The sequence below is a fragment of the Dipteris shenzhenensis genome, chromosome 7 (genome assembly GCF_047967505.1).
Source record: "Dipteris shenzhenensis isolate YYH24624 ecotype China chromosome 7, Dip_SZ_1.0, whole genome shotgun sequence".
Classification (NCBI taxonomy): domain Eukaryota; kingdom Viridiplantae; phylum Streptophyta; class Polypodiopsida; order Gleicheniales; family Dipteridaceae; genus Dipteris; species Dipteris shenzhenensis.
Genome location: NC_141602.1, coordinates 18,808,720 through 18,828,369, shown reverse-complemented (window position 1 = coordinate 18,828,369; position 19,650 = coordinate 18,808,720). Strand labels below are relative to the sequence as shown.

The 19,650-nt window shown below is 38.0% G+C and overlaps 1 protein-coding gene and 2 pseudogenes across 1 annotated transcript; all 3 read right to left on the bottom strand.

Moving 5' to 3' along the window:
- Window positions 1-8,048: 8,048 nt before the first annotated feature.
- Window positions 8,049-12,672, bottom strand: LOC147900049 (uncharacterized). The gene is made up of 5 exons (XM_087376569.1): window positions 11,391-12,672; window positions 10,635-10,733; window positions 10,165-10,263; window positions 9,673-9,793; window positions 8,049-8,373 (listed from the first exon to the last, which is right to left on the bottom strand). Exons 1-5 carry the CDS (start codon window positions 12,670-12,672, stop codon window positions 8,049-8,051), a joined length of 1,926 nt encoding a protein of 641 aa, XP_087232695.1.
- Window positions 12,673-12,748: 76 nt separating this feature from the next.
- Window positions 12,749-14,408, bottom strand: LOC147900048 (uncharacterized; annotated as a pseudogene).
- Window positions 14,409-14,743: 335 nt separating this feature from the next.
- On the bottom strand, window positions 14,744-15,345 carry LOC147900047 (uncharacterized; annotated as a pseudogene).
- Window positions 15,346-19,650: the final 4,305 nt, after the last annotated feature.

Here is a 19,650-nt window from a genome sequence, read left to right as displayed (position 1 = left end):
GCATGCATGCCCATAACAAAGGTTGTTGGAAGAGTCATTCAAACAACAACACATAGAGAAAGCATAGAAAGATGTTTTCGAGGCCATTTGTCACATCGGGTATCTAAGCATAGTGGCTAGTCTATGGAGCTCATCATAGAGCTCATAGCTTACTAGAGGCTGTTCATTTGGTCAAGCCTCATTGGGGAGCCTTTTGCTAGATTTTGTAGCTATATAGTGCTCTTTGTCTGGCATTGGGGACTTAATGTGTTAGCCGCCTTTGGAGATGCTAGGAGCTGCGTAGAGTAACTGACATTTGTGGGATGGGCTATATAATGCTAGAGCATTTGCTCAAGCTACAAGGAGTTGTAGCTAAGACATTGTCCAGTGTAGAAGCTCATGAGTGGATAGTGGAGTGTGACTTTACAAAACGCCCACACCAAGTTCACTGAGATGAAGCATCTTAGTCAAAATACTAACTTCTGGAAGAAAATAGATGATGTAGCTGATGCAATGAGACCAATATGGTTTGCCATCCGAACACTAGACGTGAAGGGTCCAAGTTTAGGCAGTGCCTACATGGCTAATTGCTAAGCGGTACCTATTGAAGGAAAATACAAGATTTGGTGACATTGGCTACACTGCCAATCATCGTATAATTCTACATAAGAGCTTTTGAAAGTGATGGAGCCATGCCCACAATGATTTTCATTATTCTAGCCATATTTTAGATCCCCAATGGTGGGAGTATCATTTGAAAACATTGAATCAAATAGCCTTGGCATAATCTCTTGGGATGATTCTTTGGAGATAAAGATGAATATGTTGCTACTGTCAAGGAATTTTCCAGATTCCAAAATAGTGACTGATTGTTTGCATCTTCAAGAATATAAAAGATGCTTGCATGGAGATGGTGGGAAGAGTGTGGGAAATCGACACCTCATTTGCAAACCTTGGCTTTGAAAATGCTATCCCAGCCATGCAACAATTCTTCCAGTGAATGAAATTGAAGTAATTACAAGTTAATAACATATTTGTACATTCTGTCACAAGAAATCATTTAAAGATGAGAGTATATGTTTATGCAAGTGGTAGAGTTTGGGACAATGTCAAGGGAGAGAGTAATGATGGCAGACCTAGAAAAGTGGGTACATTGTGATCTTCCAGGTCCATTACATGATCCTCCCATCATTGGGCAAGTGCAAGACTAAGAAAGCTCTAGTGACCATGAGAATGAAGAGACCATGCGATGTATAATGTTGTGCCACTTGGAATAGTTTTGACGCTCATTTGTGATTGCATTATGACCCATGAGAAATTGTGCCATTTAAATTTTGCTGATTATGCCATTCCACTTGGAATACTATCGATTCTCATGTTTGTGGTTGCATTATGACCATCAAAAGGATTCATCAATTTTATGAGCAAAAACCTATGAGCAGGTTTATCTGAGCATGTTTTTCAAGAGATTCTTTAGGAAACATGGTTTTTACACTTTTATTTTCACTAGATTTAGATCCCTTTATCATAGAAGTATACAAAATAGCACTCATTCAATTTTACATAACGTAAATTTTCTTATTCATAGACATCCTTTGTATCCCTATTACTACCTTAAAAAGGTGCTGAAAAGTAATTCCTTTAAGAAACATCACTCATAATCACTCTCAATGTAATAATATTATGCATATATAGTTACTTATTAAATACATTTATATCAATATGACAAGTTTTTTTTAGTGTTTTAATAGCATAAATAACAAGATATTTATGGATATGTTTCTTAAGAAGTTTAAATTACTATAAATAAGTATTCACTTGGGCTTATATATCACTCTCACAAAATACATGTAATATTTAATACTATCTATGCAAGATTTTCCAAAATATAACCCCATAGATGTGCTCAAATGGGGTTTTTTGATCAATTTGATTGGTTGAATGACTATATTTGGACATTGGATATGAAAGTTATGCCACTTCTAAAAGTGTTGTCCATGGTAGTTTCACCAGCAAAACTACCTTGGAAGATCTATTTAAAAGGGGTTTCGCTTTGGTGAAACTACCTTGATGGCTTGCTTCAATGAGGTTTCTTTAGAGAAAGCCTTTCATGAAGCTAGGTTGAGAGAGGGTTTTCAATGTCAACCCCTATTAAGTAAAAGTTGTAAAGGATCATAAGGGAATTTTCATAGAGAAGTCTACTCTACATGTGGTTTTCTTCAAAATCCATCCCATTATGTTACTTACCATTCCGAAAGATTCATATAAAGATTTATGTATAAAATAGACATTGCTATAATATTTTGGATATTTCTAAGTGAAACTATGTTTTGTTTCGATTTATTTTTGTCATATTTTTACATAGTTGGAATATTTTTTTTCCCTTCGCTCGGATGCTCAAAAGATTTTGCTCAAAAAATTCTCTTCCTTGCATATAAGAACTTGTGTAAGTAACACTAGCTTCTACTGCACTAGTGTGTGTGCAATATTGATTCGGCAGTAGAGCATAATGTTGCGAATGATCATGGTGCAGATAAATGCTTACGAGAGAAAGAGAGGGATGTGGAAAAAGGAGATATTCCATCCTACACCTATTTTAAGAGGTAGATTACCACGTTCATAATCATCCAATTACATAGGCAGGGGTAAGACAATTGGATGATTTCTCTCTCTTAAAGTCTACAAGCTTACAAGTACAACTTATATGTGGCATGACAAACGTTTGGAAGCTCTAAATTTGTTTCAATGATTATGAAATAAGTTTAAGTAAATGTGTTATTTTTCCCCTAATTTGACAACACACCATGGCCCCAGAGAGGACCTAAGATGCAACAATGGCACGCAACTAGGTTATGATGTTAGTTGGCAATCGTTGGAGATGTGGTATCTATCATGAAAAGATTTATGATAAGTGATTCTATAACTATGGCTTTTGCAACTTCTTCATCCTCAGTCTTACTATTGTCATCTATGTCCGATCTCTCACTTTCTTATAATTGGGTTTCTCTTCAGTCAACTTGTTGAAGTTGATAGAGGCTCTCTGCAATAATGCTATGACACTTCTTGGGTGGATAACATTTCTTCTTCTGAATCTGACTCCATTTCAAGACCCTCCGCATCCTCTTCGTGTTCTTCCTCTTCTCTTCTTTGCCCTTTCTTTGTATATGAACGACCTCTTTTTCGAGTTATAGGACTTGGAATTGTAGCTCGTGAAGTACTTGCCTTTTGCATTTGACTTCAGGGTTTATTTTTTAGGGGCTCTATGTGAACCGCTTTAGATCGCCCTACTTCTTCTTCTATTGCCTCAACTTCAAGTATACTTAAGGGATGCACTTGTTCTGTTATTCCATCAACTTCATGAGTTACACTGTCTAATTGAGTAATACCATGAACAAGAGATGCATGTGCATGTCTTGTCTTATCTGATGCATGTTGTGTCTCAATCAATTCAATTCCTGTCTGAGATGTATATGTTTTTCCCCTCTCTTTTTTACTTCTCTTTTCCCCTCTTCCTTTCTCTTCTTTCTCTTCTTTTTCACTCTCTTATTTCCTCTCTTTCTCTTCTTTTCATAAGCATATGCTTTCTCTCTTTTTCTCTTTTTTTCCCTCTTTTATTCTTTTCTTCCCTCTTTCGAAAGGGTAATTTTGTAGCAAACAATGTTGTATATATTTGACATGTATATGCTTCTGTCGCTCGGCTTATTTAAGCGATTTTGTAGATTCACCCTTTTCACAAAGGAAATTTTGTAACAAACAACATTCTTTTGAATTACTTAAAAAAAAACATTAGTGGGGCAAAATAGGGCTTGTTGTGGCCCTGTTTAGCCCCACTAATGTTTTTTTAAAGCTTCTGTTAATCATCGCTATATAGCGACATTTACCAGTGTCGTTATATAATGACCTTTACCAGTGTCACTATATAATGACATTTATTAGTGTCACTATATAACGACCATTCTTTTTCGATGCTAATAGCGACGTTTTTGTGCTCATCAAAAAAAACTTTTTAGTGTAAAAAAGGTCAGTATTGCCATCGAAAAAGGGCCTGTGCCTTGTAGTGTGCATCTTGTGCTTGATACTCTACTTGTGTTTATGGTCAAGAGAGTGTTCATGATGATGATGCCATTGATGTGAGAATGAAAAACTTAAACCTAATGGCAAAGATACAAACAATGATTAAAATTTCAATGATTGTATGCACAAAATAAAACATTCAATTAAATTCAGTCAACTGTCAATTCAAAAACATTTCTTGATAGATATAACAATATATTCAAAACGCATACAATTCGGAAAGGAATAAGTTTACAAAAACAACCTTTCTTTTTAAACATAAAAATATCTAGTTTGAACATTTGCACATGATGAGATGTCAAAATAAATTATTTTAAGCATAGGTCTTCATTTCATTTATTGGTCGCATTGTGACAATTTCATTCATCAACTGAGTACACCACATGATGATAAATCACTGTGTACTTGGTTTATTACTATCTTGCATATGGATTAAAGTTCACTTGAAATTTTTAACCCAACCAAGACATATTATGAGATCCTAAATAGATCCATTGCCTTGGAAAAGCATGGAGTATCCAAGTACAAGCAGAATAAGAAACGTGATGAAATAAAGGACCATGATGCATCAACATATAAAAAAGATAGATAAAATCACATCCAAGATCCAGAAGCACATGTGACAAATGAGCATCTATGGTAGAGCCAAAAATAGTGAGAGTGGTGTGACAAGTGCTTGTGCCATGGTCATACCAAGGATGAGTGTAAAACCACAAGTATTGGGATGCATGTACCAAATTTGGGCATGATTGCTTAGAGTTTTGGTATGCAAACAGAGTTGATTTAATTAGATGGAGCATGAAGCCAATCCAAAAGGTCATCACCCACTAAGGCACAAGAAAGTATGAATAAGAGGCTAAGGATGAGGTAACAAAGGCTAATGCCAATACCGAGTCCACCCAAGGTGAGATGCTTGTTCTATGAATAAGATGCTCATAATAAGGAACAAATGCAAGATATTGAATACATTAAGATGATAAAGAGAAACACTAAAAGGTGAAAAACACTAGAAGTAAAAGTATACTTGTTGCAAGTTCTTTAGTCACATTCTAGTGATTAATACACCTCTAGTTGATGAGGTAGTTCTAGTCATCAAAATGAAGATCAAGAAGCATAAAAGCCTAGGTGTCATTGTGGATGGAGGCTCTCAAGAAACTATGGTAATGGTGAATGCTCAACATTTGAAGCCTTCTCCATTCTGAGTACATATGACAAACAAAGACCTATGGATCCCAAAGGTATACTATCTAATGTGCTAATTTCCATTTGAGTACTCCATTATACATTCAATTTGATTGTTATAGCTTTCAAATAAAATGCCTACCTATGCTACTGGAAAGACCTTGGTTGAAAGTGCACAAGTACTACATGCTTGGGGTTCCAAAATGATGACAAGTAAGAATAGGAACTTGGATGTGAAAATCTCGACGTACTCGAGAAAAGATCAAAGCAATTGGCAACCAAAGAACTTTGATCTTGATGACCAATTTCCATAGGATACCATCTTCTCTTTACTGGGATGCATATGTTGCCCGTTAGTGATATTGACATTTTCCAAGTGGCTACAGAGATAAAATAAAAGATCAAACAAGATATGATTGATGATTAAAAAAACTATAACCCAAGTATTTTATGAAAGATATCACAATATTACAAGAGGTATGTGAGCCTAATCACTTGACTTGGAGCCACTCAATCTAGTAACTCAACTTGGGTACATAAGTAGAGCCAGGCATAGTGATGATACACAAGAATAATGCTGATGATCAACTCCATGCTATTAAAAGTCTTTTCATGTAGTATGCTAGGTACCACATGAATATGAATTATAACAAGTAGGTAAAAATCAATCTTGATTATTTGATCAAGGAATGCTTCATCTATGCAATTTATCAAAGTGATTGTCTAGTTCCAATTGTGGTTGTGTGCAAGAAAAATAGGAAGATCTGAGCATGTTTCAACTATAAAAATCTCAATGGTGAGATGGTATTGGATCCATTTTTTTTCCTTTGACGATGGCATTCTAGACCAGGTAGTGGGACATGAAATGTACTCATTCTAAAATTAAATCTCATTGGAACCTCAAGATTAGAAGAAGATTTCATTCATGACTGAGTGGAGTTCTTATGCATACAAGGTTAATCCTTTTAGGTTACAAGATGCAAAATCTTTTCAAAGATTTAATATGGTTGAGACCTTTAGAAAGAACCTAACCGAGTTCATCACAATTTACTTAGTCAATTTTTTATTTACTTGGCAAACATTGATCACCTATCTTGCCTTGAAAAAATCTTAGTTTAAGTAGGTTGGAAATTCTCCCAATCTCGTTAAGTTCCTTCCAAGATTAGAGCAATAGAGTAGATGCCAGAGCACAAAAATTTGATGCAACTCTGATAGTTCATCACTCCTAGTTCACTAGTTTCATAGCTTGTGGAAGAGGTTTGTAAAGGAATTGCAACTCTTTATATTACCTTACCAAGAAAGACACCAAGTTCTATTGGAAAGAGGAGTTGGTAGTAGGTTTCCATGATCTTAAGCAATGAGGAACCATTGCACCAATTTTAAGGTACCCTGAGTGGGATGCAATGTTAAATCATGTTCATGTGGATGCATTAGGGTATGCCTTTGGCATCATTTTGGCACAATTACATGGTAGGCCAAGCTGCCCAACTTATTATCCTAGTAGGCTTATGATGCCATCCAAATGCAATTCTTTCATTTTTTTGGCAATCCTTTCATTTTCTTTGTTGATCACGAAGATCTATCGTATTTGATTGCCACCAAAATGGTCATCCAAGGACAACTTTTGCATTGGATATTGTTATTATAGAAATTCACCTTCAATGTGATTCCCAAATCAAGAAAGTTGCATGTATATGTAGATTTGTTGGAGAGTGGTGGGAGAGAAAAGATGTATCATGGCAAGAGATGAGAACACGGGGTGAAGAAAAAATTGTGTTCTATTGATTGTGAGAGAGAAGCCTCTCATTTATAGAGTGGGAGAGAGGTTTGTTCGAGATCATAGGCAGCTCTCAGGGGGGTCACTATGTATAAACCCTCTATATCACGTGCGTTCAAGGCCTATATTTAAAATCCCTTATCTGTAAATTTTTTCATTAATAAAATGTACCCCTTTTCTATACAAATCTGTAAATTTTTTCCAAAACTATTTTAAATAGTCCCTTATGTATATTTATTTCTGTAAATTTTAGAAATAAAAAATATCCTTCTGTTGAACTCACATGATAGGGTTACATATGATGAATGACCCCCCCGAGAGGCAGCTTTCCTACATAAAAGGCAATTAGCTCTACATCATAGGAATTTCTAAATCAGTGGCACCTCCTCAAGAGGGAGCCTTGTACTACATCATCACATGTGTCATGGTCCATAGCACTAAGTGTGCTTCTGTACACACACACAATCATATGACTGATACCAGAGCAAGAACTTGATCACACATATCCCAACATACCCCCCCTCAAGGGTTTGCCTCAGGATATGTCAAGGATACATCTAGTCACATAGTTTCATAGGCCATCTCATGGTGGTCAACAAGGATAAATCTATGGCTAGGATCTCATGCTAGCAAAGGTTCCCAAGGGTCAAGGTTTAAAAATGGGATAGAAGCCCCCCAAAATGGTTATCTCCCTTGCATGTACAAGGATTAATCTTAGGCCTTTGTGTGGGGTACCATGGAGGCAAAGACATATCACATGGCCTACATCATATGGTGACCAGAGGTGATTTACAAAGACTATATGGACTAAAACACATAACCATAACATTCTTTTTGGAGTACCAATCCAAGTAGAGAACCTCAAAATTGACTACATGACCAAGTGATGATGATAACATTTCAAAGATGTTGGACCTTAAAAGACCCAAACTTTTTCTATGACAAATTTTGTTTCTTCATTTGCTGATGGAGTTATGGGCTAAATCCTTCATGCAATAACCAAGCATACCCTGATATGTATGAAGGTTTCGGAGCTTCAGGGCTCGACACATATTACTCCCCCAATTGGATGATCTTTGTCCCATCCTAAATACTCTTTCAACAACCTGTTCATGCTCTGAATGCTCCGTGCAGATATTCGGACTACCGTTTGGAAGTGCAAGTGATAAAGCGCACCTCCTCTTTCGAATGAGCATAGACCGGACAAGGAGCATTCTTTTAGAAAAGCATCGATCTTCGAAAGCAGACCTACGTCGATATCCACACCTCCTACTCGTACTGTCATGCTCAACTCAAAAATCTTGGATGCGGGCACCTTCGTCTTCTCACTCTTCCGAGGTCTCTGTCGTTTCCTCTTATACCTGCAAGACATAGCCAAATCATTAGCTACAACAGACTAAATTCCTACTCATAGCCAGCCCAATAGATGACTTAGTCCATATCTTGAGTCACCTCCTCTTCTTCTGCATCATCGTCCTAATCGTTAACAGCATCATCGCCCTCATCGTTAACAGCTCGAGTCCTTCTTGTTGCTACCTTGTCCTTCATCGTCACTACGGTCACAAGAACTGCTGCCATCTTCCCCGGGGGATTCTCTCTTCATAAAAGGGGGACGTCACCTGCGTGCATGAACTTCAAGAAAACCCCCTATTTAAGATCCATGTAGGATTATAAAACACCCCTATTTAAGCTTATAAGGTACAAGAAAAAGTCTAGTGTGCTCCCCCCCTTTCCTTAAACCTACGTCAAGACGGCTATCCTATTTTGTCAAACAACAAGACTATAAGACGGCTATCATATTTTGTCAAACATCCATCTATCATCCGCACACCCTCCGCACACTTGTTACCATACATGGTTAGCATGGTAATTCTTGATTCAAGCCTAATAATGATGATAACAGCATTTGTTAAAGTTACATCTATCAAAAGAGATGTTCTTGATTCATGCCTAATAGTGATGATAAGAGCACTCATTTGTTGGCATTACATCCATTACATGCTAATCACCTACATCGACATGCTAACCAATGCAACATTATACCATTTTGCATACGTATTGACTGTACATCTACAAAGAGTATACATATCCACCAATGTATTTCCATATGTAAAGCTTGAAATACTATCAAGATGTCTTTTCAAGTAAGCCTAGCCTCCTTCCTTGCCCAATACATATTCTCCAAGTATGTTGGAGGAACAGATACGAGGTATGATGATCCTTTTAATGGACAAGGCTATAAGTGCAATAGCCTGGGCATCCCTTAATCCCATCTCCTTTAATCCTCAATGGGAGCAATAGGTGTAGCTGGCCTTATCGAAGCTAGCTGCATATCATATGCATTACCTCCTTACAAAGGTGTAGCAAAAGCAATAACTAGATCTACAAGACAAGCCTCATCACCTCTAACATAGCCCCATATACTCTTACCAACTAACACATTATTCACTATAAAACTCCACATGGAATACTTGGCTCCATCCAATTTATCCTCCCAGGACAAAACTTCAAACGTCTCCCGAATTTAGATTCAGATTTTTATTCTGAACCATCTTAGATGTATGCATAAACTGCCCACTGATTCACATGCTGTGAATGGTATTGCACCAACAAAATCACATTAACGCACTAGCCAATGCTTGGCTAAACAATGCACAAACCTCACTGAACTTCCAATGCAGACCTGTACTTGCAAAACATGAACTAATTGAATGTTGTATTGCCAAATACAGAGGTAAAAAGCTCCAAATCCTTTTCCATAATTGGCAACAGACTCAAAACCTGCTTAGAATAGTGTAGACAGCAACTACATTCACTATTATTGGGGTGGACAAGCTAGAAAGCTGTAGTAGACCCAATATATAGCGTATAAGAATGATTACACACTAACATAAACAAGTTTCTTCTCCCTTAAAAAACAAACACTAGAATGAGAAAGCTAAAAAGCATCTTGGAAGTTTAATAGGCCAAAACTTCAAACACGTCTCCCGAATTTAGATTCAGATTTTGATTTTGAACCATCTTAGATGTATGCATAAACTGCCCACTGATTCACATGCTGTGAATGGTATTGCACCAACAAAATCACATTAACCCACTAGCCAATGCTTGGCTAAACAATGCATAAACCTCACTAAACTTCCAATGCAGACCTGTACTTGCAAAACATGAACTAATTTGAATGTTGTATTGCCAAATACAGAGGTAAACAGCTCCAAATCCTTTCCCATAATTGGCAACAGTCTCAAAACCTGCTCAGAATAGTGTAGACGGCAACTACATTCACTGTTATTGGGGCAGACAAGCTAGAAAGCTGTAGTAGACCCAATATATAGCGTATAAGAATGATTACACACTAACATAAACAAGTTTCTTCTCCCTTAAAAAACAAACACTAGAATGAGAAAGCTGAAAAGCATCTTGGATGTTTAATAGGCCAAAACTTCAAACACGTCTCCCAAATTTAGATTCAGATTTTGATTCTGAACCATCTTAGATGTATGCATAAACTGCCCACTGATTCACATGCTGTGAATGGTATTGCACCAACAAAATCACATTAACCCCCTAGCCAATGCTTGGCTAAACAATGCACAAACCTCACTGAACTTCCAATGCAAACCTGTACTTGCAAAACATGAACTAATTTGAATGTTGTATTGCCAAATACAGAGGTAAACAGCTCCAAATCCTTTCCCATAATTGGCAACAGTCTCAAAACCTACTCAGAATAGTGTAGACAGCAACTACATTCACTGTTATTGGGGCAGACAAGCTAGAAAGTTGTAGTAGACCCAATATATAGCGTATAAGAATGATTACACACTAACATAAACAAGTTTCTTCTCCCTTAAAAAACAAACGCTAGAATGAGAAAGCTGAAAAGCATCTTGGATGTTTAATAGCAGCAAATATGAAGTTACACAAGAGTAACACCTGAACAATCCATGAATCTAAACCAAAATTTGATACTAGAGTAGAAAACATAAAATGCATCTTGAACGTTTACTAAAAAAACTAAAAATTAAACAAGAGTAACACCCGAACAATCCATGTCTACGATCCATGTCTATAATCCATAAGTTTAGCATTGACACATCTATGGGCATCTTCTCATAAATGCCGCATCATGCCACATAGCTTGCCAACAAATTTATCCTGCAAAACAAACATAAGCTCCCTGTCAAGTTACATGCTGCAAACCTAGGATCCCTATGTGATGAGAAGGATTGAAAGCACATTAACAAAAACATATGTTACCTTCATCTACATTAGAGATTGGAGCAGTAGGGCTGCAAATGGACTAGGAAGGAGGGAAGGGAAGGGACGACTTCAAAATGGATAAACTTTACAAAAATTCAAAAAATAGAAAATGTACCTTTTCTGCCCTGAACATATTCATTGAAAAGTTTGTAGTCATTCTCATCAAGATGGTATTTCTTTGTTTGTCGATCATAGTTGAGATTGGCCAAGGTTATTATAGATTCCAAATCCACACATTGGTTGTCAACAAGGTCATATGTGTAGGTCCTAGTTCCCTTTGCTTGTTGATACCATGACAAATGAATTTGAACATTCAAAGGCCTATCCAATAGATCAAAGGGGCCTCTTGTCTCTTTTAGACAATTTGCAACCTTTCTCCTCATGCTTACCACCCTTCCAAGGTACCACATGCCATTTACAGCACCCTTACTAGTATTCCCAGCTTTTCCTTTTCCTCTTGTCTTTTTGTTTGCATTTATTGATGTGCTTTCAAACAATACTGCTGCACAATCAGATCCTATACCAAGACATATTCCTGTATGAATCATTGCCTTCTTCTCCAAAGAAAAATACACTCCACTTTTCACCCTTGTTAATCTATCTTTAGATAGTGTGGGATTTCCATTCAATTGGCTGACAAGTGTGCTTTTAGAAATGTCTTTCCCATCCACTTCAACAAATGGCGATATTTCACTAGTCACCTTCTCCTCCTCATCAATTAGATAATCAATCACATGACGAAGCTCACTTTCACTAGTAATTTCCTCATCTAGATCACCTCGAACACCACTATCAAAGTGATTATCTTCATCTATAAGTAGAACATCATCCAATGATTCATCTTCATCCACATATTCAAGATTAGGGTTGAAGAGTTCTAAGAGATCTCCCTCCTCCCATGAGTCATTCCAAAAAGTTTCATCGTGCATACCAAGTGTCTCACTTATGGCCTTTGCTTCTAATAATCCCTCTTTCAATGCAGATACCATATGGTTGTCACTACTCACACAAGCATAGTCTCCCTGGTTGGCCAAAGGAGTGTCATTCTCCTTTTCCAAAGTAGCCCATATATTTTCTTGTTTAGAATGAGCTGCTGGAAATTTAAGAATTGAACCTGCTTGAAACTCTGCTATTCTATTAAGTGCTCCTGTACTACTCAGCAAATCAAAGCCATCATAGCATCTTTCATTCCGAACCATTCCACCCACCTTGCTAAAAAAATTCTCACATGCATCCGATCCCGTGCAAGAAAGGGGTACGTGCAAGTGAGGATGCTTTTCCCTAAAGGTCTTTATCAAGAGAACCACAAAGTGACATGACAATTGAATGTCAATGAATGTTTCTCTACTGATAAAGTTTTGCTTTAGGGAGTATGCATCATGTTTAGTGATCCACATGTGCCAAATCCTACATATAGAAAGAACCATGAGTATTAGCCATGTAAACCTTGGAAATATGTTCAAAATCCTTTATTCATATATCACTAATAGCAATGGTAGCAACTTCTACATACCTGAAAAAGAAAGACACTTTTCCTGCAGCTTTCACACGACCATACAAGTCTAAGGTAGGTGATAAGAAAATATCAATGTAAGATGCTACTATTGATAAGTACATACGTGTGCCCAATGTCCACTCTTGGTGAGCACCATAGCCTTCTTGTAATAACTTCAAACACTTTTGTACTTTCTTTGCAGCAATCCTTTGTGCAGCTCTCCAATTTTGTCTATCCTTCCTCTCAATATCCCCTTCTTGCAAGCCATGTTCATCAACCTTGAATAATTGATATACAATTGCTACATGATTCAAAGTCACAAGCTCTCTACCAAGTACCAATCTCCTAGATGCACTATCCAAAGGATTGATAAGTTTCTTTCCATTATGAATATAGTCTTGATCATGCAAACCACTGATACTCCCATCAAATGTGATGTGTGCTGTAAAGGGCCAACCCTTCCAAGGAATGCACAACCTAGGACCTTGACAAGAAGAGTAATCTTGCAACATCAACTTTCTGCACCTACTATCCCCATCTGAAGCATGTCCTATCAATGGACCTACCACGTCCCTTAGAAAAATGTTCCAAGAAAGCTGAATGCTCTCCCACTGTTCTCTGACAAACATGGAATCAAACCTATTACATGTCAATTGCACCAATAGAAGTAGCTTTGGCAAGCATTCAAGAAGAGGATTCACTATCAATACCCTTGCATAATGAGCAATCACATTATGTTGAAAAGCATCCATAACTCTAAGATATCCATCTCGACCATCACCAACTTGCACGACAAAGTCTGGAATTGTGTTCCAGCTTTTTACCACAAAAGCCAACCAAATTATCATCACGTGCCACCCATCTCACCATTCTTTTCACAACTGTTTCATCCTCAGCTAGAAGAGCTGGCACACTACCCAAGGGTATACCTTTCTTCATCATGTGACAAGTGTAAACTTCTCTTGCATGTTGAAATATATCCTCTTGTAAACCAGTTCGAAAGAAAAGTGCTTTTCTTGTGGACCTCATTGTGGTGGACATGTGTGGACCTCCAAGGTTAAGTGATAAGAAATTATGCAACCTTGTCCCTCCCCATATCTTGACAGTCTCAAATAATTCCTTTGTTGTATTGGAATATCTCTTCCCTTGACCTACTCTTGAAATGTTTTGTGAAATGTCAACAAAGAAGTTCCACAATGCCTTCTTTCCCTCAAACAGACCTAGCTCATGAGCATTGATTATATCTTGACAAAATTTTCTAACATCTTTCCTCACCATGGCTTCCATAGTGCTCTCCCGAAGACTTCTAACCTTCACGCTCAATGCAACAACTTCAGTTCTTGTGAATGCTATCTCCTTCTTCAATACCCAAACCATTGTGGACTTTGTTTTTGCTACTCTCAATAACTCTAAATGAGTCAAATAATCTAATCGTCTACCACCTCCTGTGTCTCTTGATCCACGAGTGTCTAAAGATCGAATTTGTCGATACACTCGCATGCGAAAGTCTCGTTCTTTAGGAATAGTAGCACATGCACCACATTGCAAATTATCAAAGTATGTTCCCTCCAAACATATTCGCTTGCAATCCTTATGACGGAAAGTGCCATTAATTTCAATGAACTCTGTTGTCCCCATCATAATTGTTGCCTTAGTTGTTGGCTCATTGTGCCATTTTCCACCTCCCTTACTATCATCCAAAAAGGGCTTCAAGTCAACCACATTCCCATCATAGTTATATGACCCTTGCCAAAAACCCCAACACAAGGTTGCAAGCAAGCTACTCTCTGTGAGCAAAGGAGGAATCTGTTAAGTTCCCAATAGACTTGATGGAGAGAGAGCCAAAAGCCATATGACTAGCTACACCTAACATCTCTATAAAAAAACAGAAATAGTGATTGAAAATAGAAGCTTGAAAATTTGCCTAATGGAGAGAGAGCCAAAAGCCATATGACTAGCTACACCTAACATCTCTATAAAAAATCAGAAATAATGATTGAAAATAGAAGCATATGAGAAATACCTGATGGCTTTCGTGATGCATTGGCAGTTTGCAAGGTGTCATTATCTATAAGAAAACATTACAATAGAGCATAAGAAAAAATGTTCACTTGGAAAATACAAAGCTGATGGAAAACACAGCTAGAACATGTGAGTTTTACCTTTAGCAGAACATTTCTTGAAAAAACCACTTAGATCTCTTTGCTTCTTATCTATAATTGTCACCTTGGATGGGCGACCACCAGCCCTCTTCACTTGATTACTAGAATCAATGCCACTAGCCTTTGTGATATATAGCTTGGATTTCATATGCTCAATCATGCATTGTCGTAGAGATCCTGTCTTTGGAAATAGTGGTATCCACTTGTTATCTTATATAGACTTTTGATAGAGTGCTATAATCTCCAATAATCTCTGTTACTAGTTGAAACACCACATTACTCTCACTTGCAAAGGTTGAAACCTCCAACATTGCTTCATTTACTTTTTCTTTTCCTAATTCCATAATGTCATCCAATGAACCAAGGCTGTCTTTTCTATGGCTCTCTTGCTCACATAACCCAATAATCCTCATATGGGATGCTAAGTTGACGCGTGAGTGTGTGTAGTTATACAAAGTGTTAGGACCCCCTTGACCATAAGAGCAATCACACTCCTCACACCAAATCTGAAACAATGCTTTACCATCCTTGTCCTTTGACATGAGCTCAAATCTATCATGTCGGCCTTTTGCTCTTAACTTTTCTTTGGCTATCTTAATCTCCCTCTGCCATTTTTTGACCTCAGATGGTGTTGCAAGGTGACTCTTCAATCGATTCTTAGAAACACTACCACACGTAGTCGAATCATCCACCATATTGTACCTCTCACACCCTTGAGCAAGATCATGCATACATAAATCTGGAGACACTGTACACTTTGGCTGCATTTTATTGCTATCTCCAACTGAGTCCACTTTTTGGCGTTTGCCTTGTGTATCATATTCCAAATTTTTCAATTGGATGGTTACTTCTACAACATCAACTATCCATCTCTCCTCTTGCTTGGCCCCTATTGGAATTTTCCTAGATCCTCCCAAAAATATAAACTCATCTATGATGAGATTATCAAGGATGATCTCTTCTCTCAAGTCCTTGTAGGTACCACCGGTTTTAAGATGAACATATCCCAACACATGATTTTCAGCCACACCCTCATCTAACACAATCACAATATCATGCCTCTCCATGCTCCTATAAAAGGGCTAGATAACAAAAAAGGTGCCCAGCAAGATAATCTCAAATGGACAGAAAAACTTGTTGTAAAGTAAATAAAATGAGGAGAAAATTACAGCAAAACCATCATTAACATGTTCAAAATGAAGGATGAAATGGACATAAAACCTGGAGCAAAGTATGGAAGAATCAGAGCTGCTTCAAGCCAACAATCTCCTTTTGAAGCTTACAGCTACTCTAGCAACTAGTAACAAATTACAGCACCTGTAAACAAATTCCAACCAAAAACATGTGAGTTGAAGTAGAAACATAGGCCTTCTCAATGCATTATTTGCAGTAGCAGCAAAACCTATTGTAAAGTAAAGGAAATGAGGAACAAATTACAGCAAAATCATCATTAACATGTTCAAAATGAAGCATGAAATGGACATAAAACTGTTGACATGTATGGTGATATACAGCTACAAATGTGATTATGGAAGCGTGCAGACAAGGAGTACGATTCGGAAGGCCAAGTCTCCAAGTCTCCAAAACTTCAGATGAGGAGAGCCAGCATGATCCTGACGGAGTACAAGTGCAGGATGGTGTGCCAAGTCAAGGCCCAGGATGGTGTGCCAAGTCAAGGCCCAGGATCTTTCAATCCTGAATCAAATTCTAGCTTTAGAGGGTTTCATGATAGCTCACAATCCTGTATGATTGGCTAGATGTGGGTCAGTAGGAAGCAGACCCGATCGGCCAAATTGAAGGGGCATATGGGCCTTGTTATGAGGTAGCAAACACACAATCTTTATCTCTAAAGATAAATCTGAGAGGTCTGCTTGTTTTCATTTGCATGGAGTGTTCATACATGTGTGAGAGGCATTCTGTAAACCACACTATTATTGTTTTTCCCCTCAGGTGGTTTTCATTTGCATGGAGTGTTCATACATGTGAGAGGCATTCTGTAAACCACATCATTGTTGTCTCAGCTTTTCCTGCAAATGCTTTTGACCCTCTCTGCTCATCTTGAAAAAGGAACTCAAGGTGCCATGCGCTCTTAAGCAAAAACAATTGCCATGTCCTTCCAATGATGGTACATGGAGCATCTTGAGCTAGCAGATTGAGGGGATCGGCTCAATGTCGCTCGAGTGGCACATGCTAGGCTCTAGCAAGTGTTTACGACGCTTGCTTAGCAGCAGTAGCAATAGCAAATTTAATGCTTTCCATGCATGAGAAAGCCATGACAGAAAGAGCTACAGTTGAGCATTCTGTGAGAGTAAGAGTTCTTGCTGGTCCCTGGAAGTAGATGAAATAGGAGTGGTAGTTTACATGATGGTATTCAAAGGCCCAACTAACAAAGGTCCCAAAAGCAGCCCATCAAGATGAATTGACTAACAAAGGTCCCAAAGTAGCCCATCAAGGTTAGTTGGGAGGCATCAAACTGTCCTAAAGGCTGAGTAGATGCACATGTGGAAGCTGTACAACGAGCGTCTCATTTCTTTGCATGCCAAAAACCCAGAAAAGAAATACCGATGTCACTAAATAAAAGCCCAAGAATGCAAAATGTATAGACACTTTTCCTTACAATACATCAACAAATATTGAGTAAAATATCGGCTAAGCATCCCAATATTGCTGCTGCTCATCTACAGAGGCTTTCAAGATCAACCTCAATGGTTGGTACAAAAAGGGGAGAAACAGAGTTGCTCTGGTCCATAAAAACACTATTTCAAGGGTGAGGCTTAACCACAAGAGCTCTGACAACTAAAAAATAATAGCAGCCAAAACGAAGTGTTAAAAATCAGCTACACCTTTCCTCAAACCTTAAGGGAAGCTTAGTTGCTTACAACAAATTAAAATTTTGATAAAGCAAGCATAACATAGGAAATAAGGGAGTTTGTAAATGACTTTAGAAAAATTATGAGTAGATGAGAAAAGTAAAAAAGTAAAAATAACTTAATAAGCAAAGATACTCTATACTCTTATGTTCTCATCAGTACCCAAGCATAAGTTGCCATCTGGGTTTCGAAAGATTTCGGAATCTCTTTGGGTAAAGTCAATGCTTACTACGCCTTGGAATCCCAACCCAAACAGCAAAAGCTCGGATAGCAAAAAGGAATAAACAAAGCAGAAATAAGAGTATGAAATTCAACACGGCATACTCAGGTCGTTGGCATTTATCAGAGTTATCAACCTCTAAACCTAAAGAAGATTAAGTAATGCTAAGATCCAAGAAACTTCTATAACTTCTACTGGCTGTACGATTGAGTTCACAAAATGCTCAAGGATAGATTCCTCCACTGAATCTTTGTATATAAAATCTGTAAAGTTTGGAACATCTGCGACAAATATTTGTCTATGAAGCTCCTAGCTTGACTAAGTTTGTGAAGAACGATTGGACAAGTCTTACAAGAAACCAATCCTTGCATAAACTCAAATTCATAGGTAAAAAGATAGAGCCTCGCCTATGATGTGCTTGATGCAAGAATGCACCTCTCGTTGTCGTTCGTAGGTACAACTGAAAAATCGCTTTCAAACTCATTTAGCCACGAAATCAGCACTAAACGCTTGGTCTTACTGCCATATCGAATAAAATTGGCCTTCCCATGAAAAGAAGATTTGACAGGCTGCTGGACTATCCCCTCGTTCTTCCTTCTCGTCCCGAGCGATGTGCTCTCTAAGCTCCCTAGCTTCTTGAGCCTCAAGCTCCCGACCTCAACGTTCCCTAGCTTTGTGGGCCTCGAGCAGTCGGAACTCCTTGGCTTCCTGGCCTCACAGTCCCTGGCAGCCTACTCTCGATCTTGGAGTTCCTTTGCTTCCAGAGGCTCACGATCGTGCTCTTCTTTTGCCTTCCAAGCTGCTCTCTGACATCTTTCTTACGTTCAAGCAGAGGCAGAAGAAAAAGATAGGGCAAAAGTGGAAACCCATTTTCCCTCGCTTCCCCATTTCCCCCCTCCATTTTTGGGGATAAAATTTGCTCCATTTCACCATGGTTAAGAAAACAATTCAATAGACTGCATTGGGCACATACCCTCCCTCTGACAAGCTCATATAAACTCATAACCTCCCAGATCATGATCTCTGAGAGCTACAACTCTTATAACCTCTTGCTTAGGTGGGAACATGGGACCGTATCAAATGCCTTACAAAAGTCTACAAAGCAAGTGTACACTTTATGGTGCCTCGACTATTGTCTCTTAATGATGGCTTTGTAATTTTGTAATTACTGATCAACTACCTTTGTAATTTTGTAATTACTGATTAACTACCTTTGTAATTTTGTGACCACTGATCAACTACCTTTGTAATTTTCCCAAAAAAATTACTTCATAGTTACAGGTAAGCTATAAGGGACAAGCACACTATAAGCTTGGACCCTATCTATTACGGACATTTGGGGCTCATTTTGGGGCCCCGAAATAATTTCACTTGAGTATTCTCTCAAAAAGGTAGGCATGGATAATATTTTGCAAATTAGCTCAAAACTTGTCAAGCTTGGCATACTTAGATGCTACTCTTTGAGATGTTTCCGATGGTGGCCATCGTGTGTACACATACTTGGGAGAGCAATTAATTTCTACTTTTGTTGGCAAGCCAACTAACCTAATTACTTTATAACATCTTTTCCAAGCCCAAATCTATCATGGTTTCCTTAGTTATTAGGTTCACCGCTATTGATCCATAGA

Coding starts and splice junctions, on each gene's coding strand:
- LOC147900049 (XM_087376569.1), bottom strand. CDS start 12,672: ATGTGGATCACTAAACATGATGCATACTCCCTAAAGCAAAACTTTATC. Junction 10,734..11,390: donor ATATGTTCAGGGCAGAAAAG/GTACATTTTCTA, acceptor TATTCTGAGTAG/GTTTTGAGACTGTTGCCAAT. Junction 9,794..10,164: donor TTCATGTTTTGCAAGTACAG/GTCTGCATTGGA, acceptor TATTCTAAGCAG/GTTTTGAGTCTGTTGCCAAT.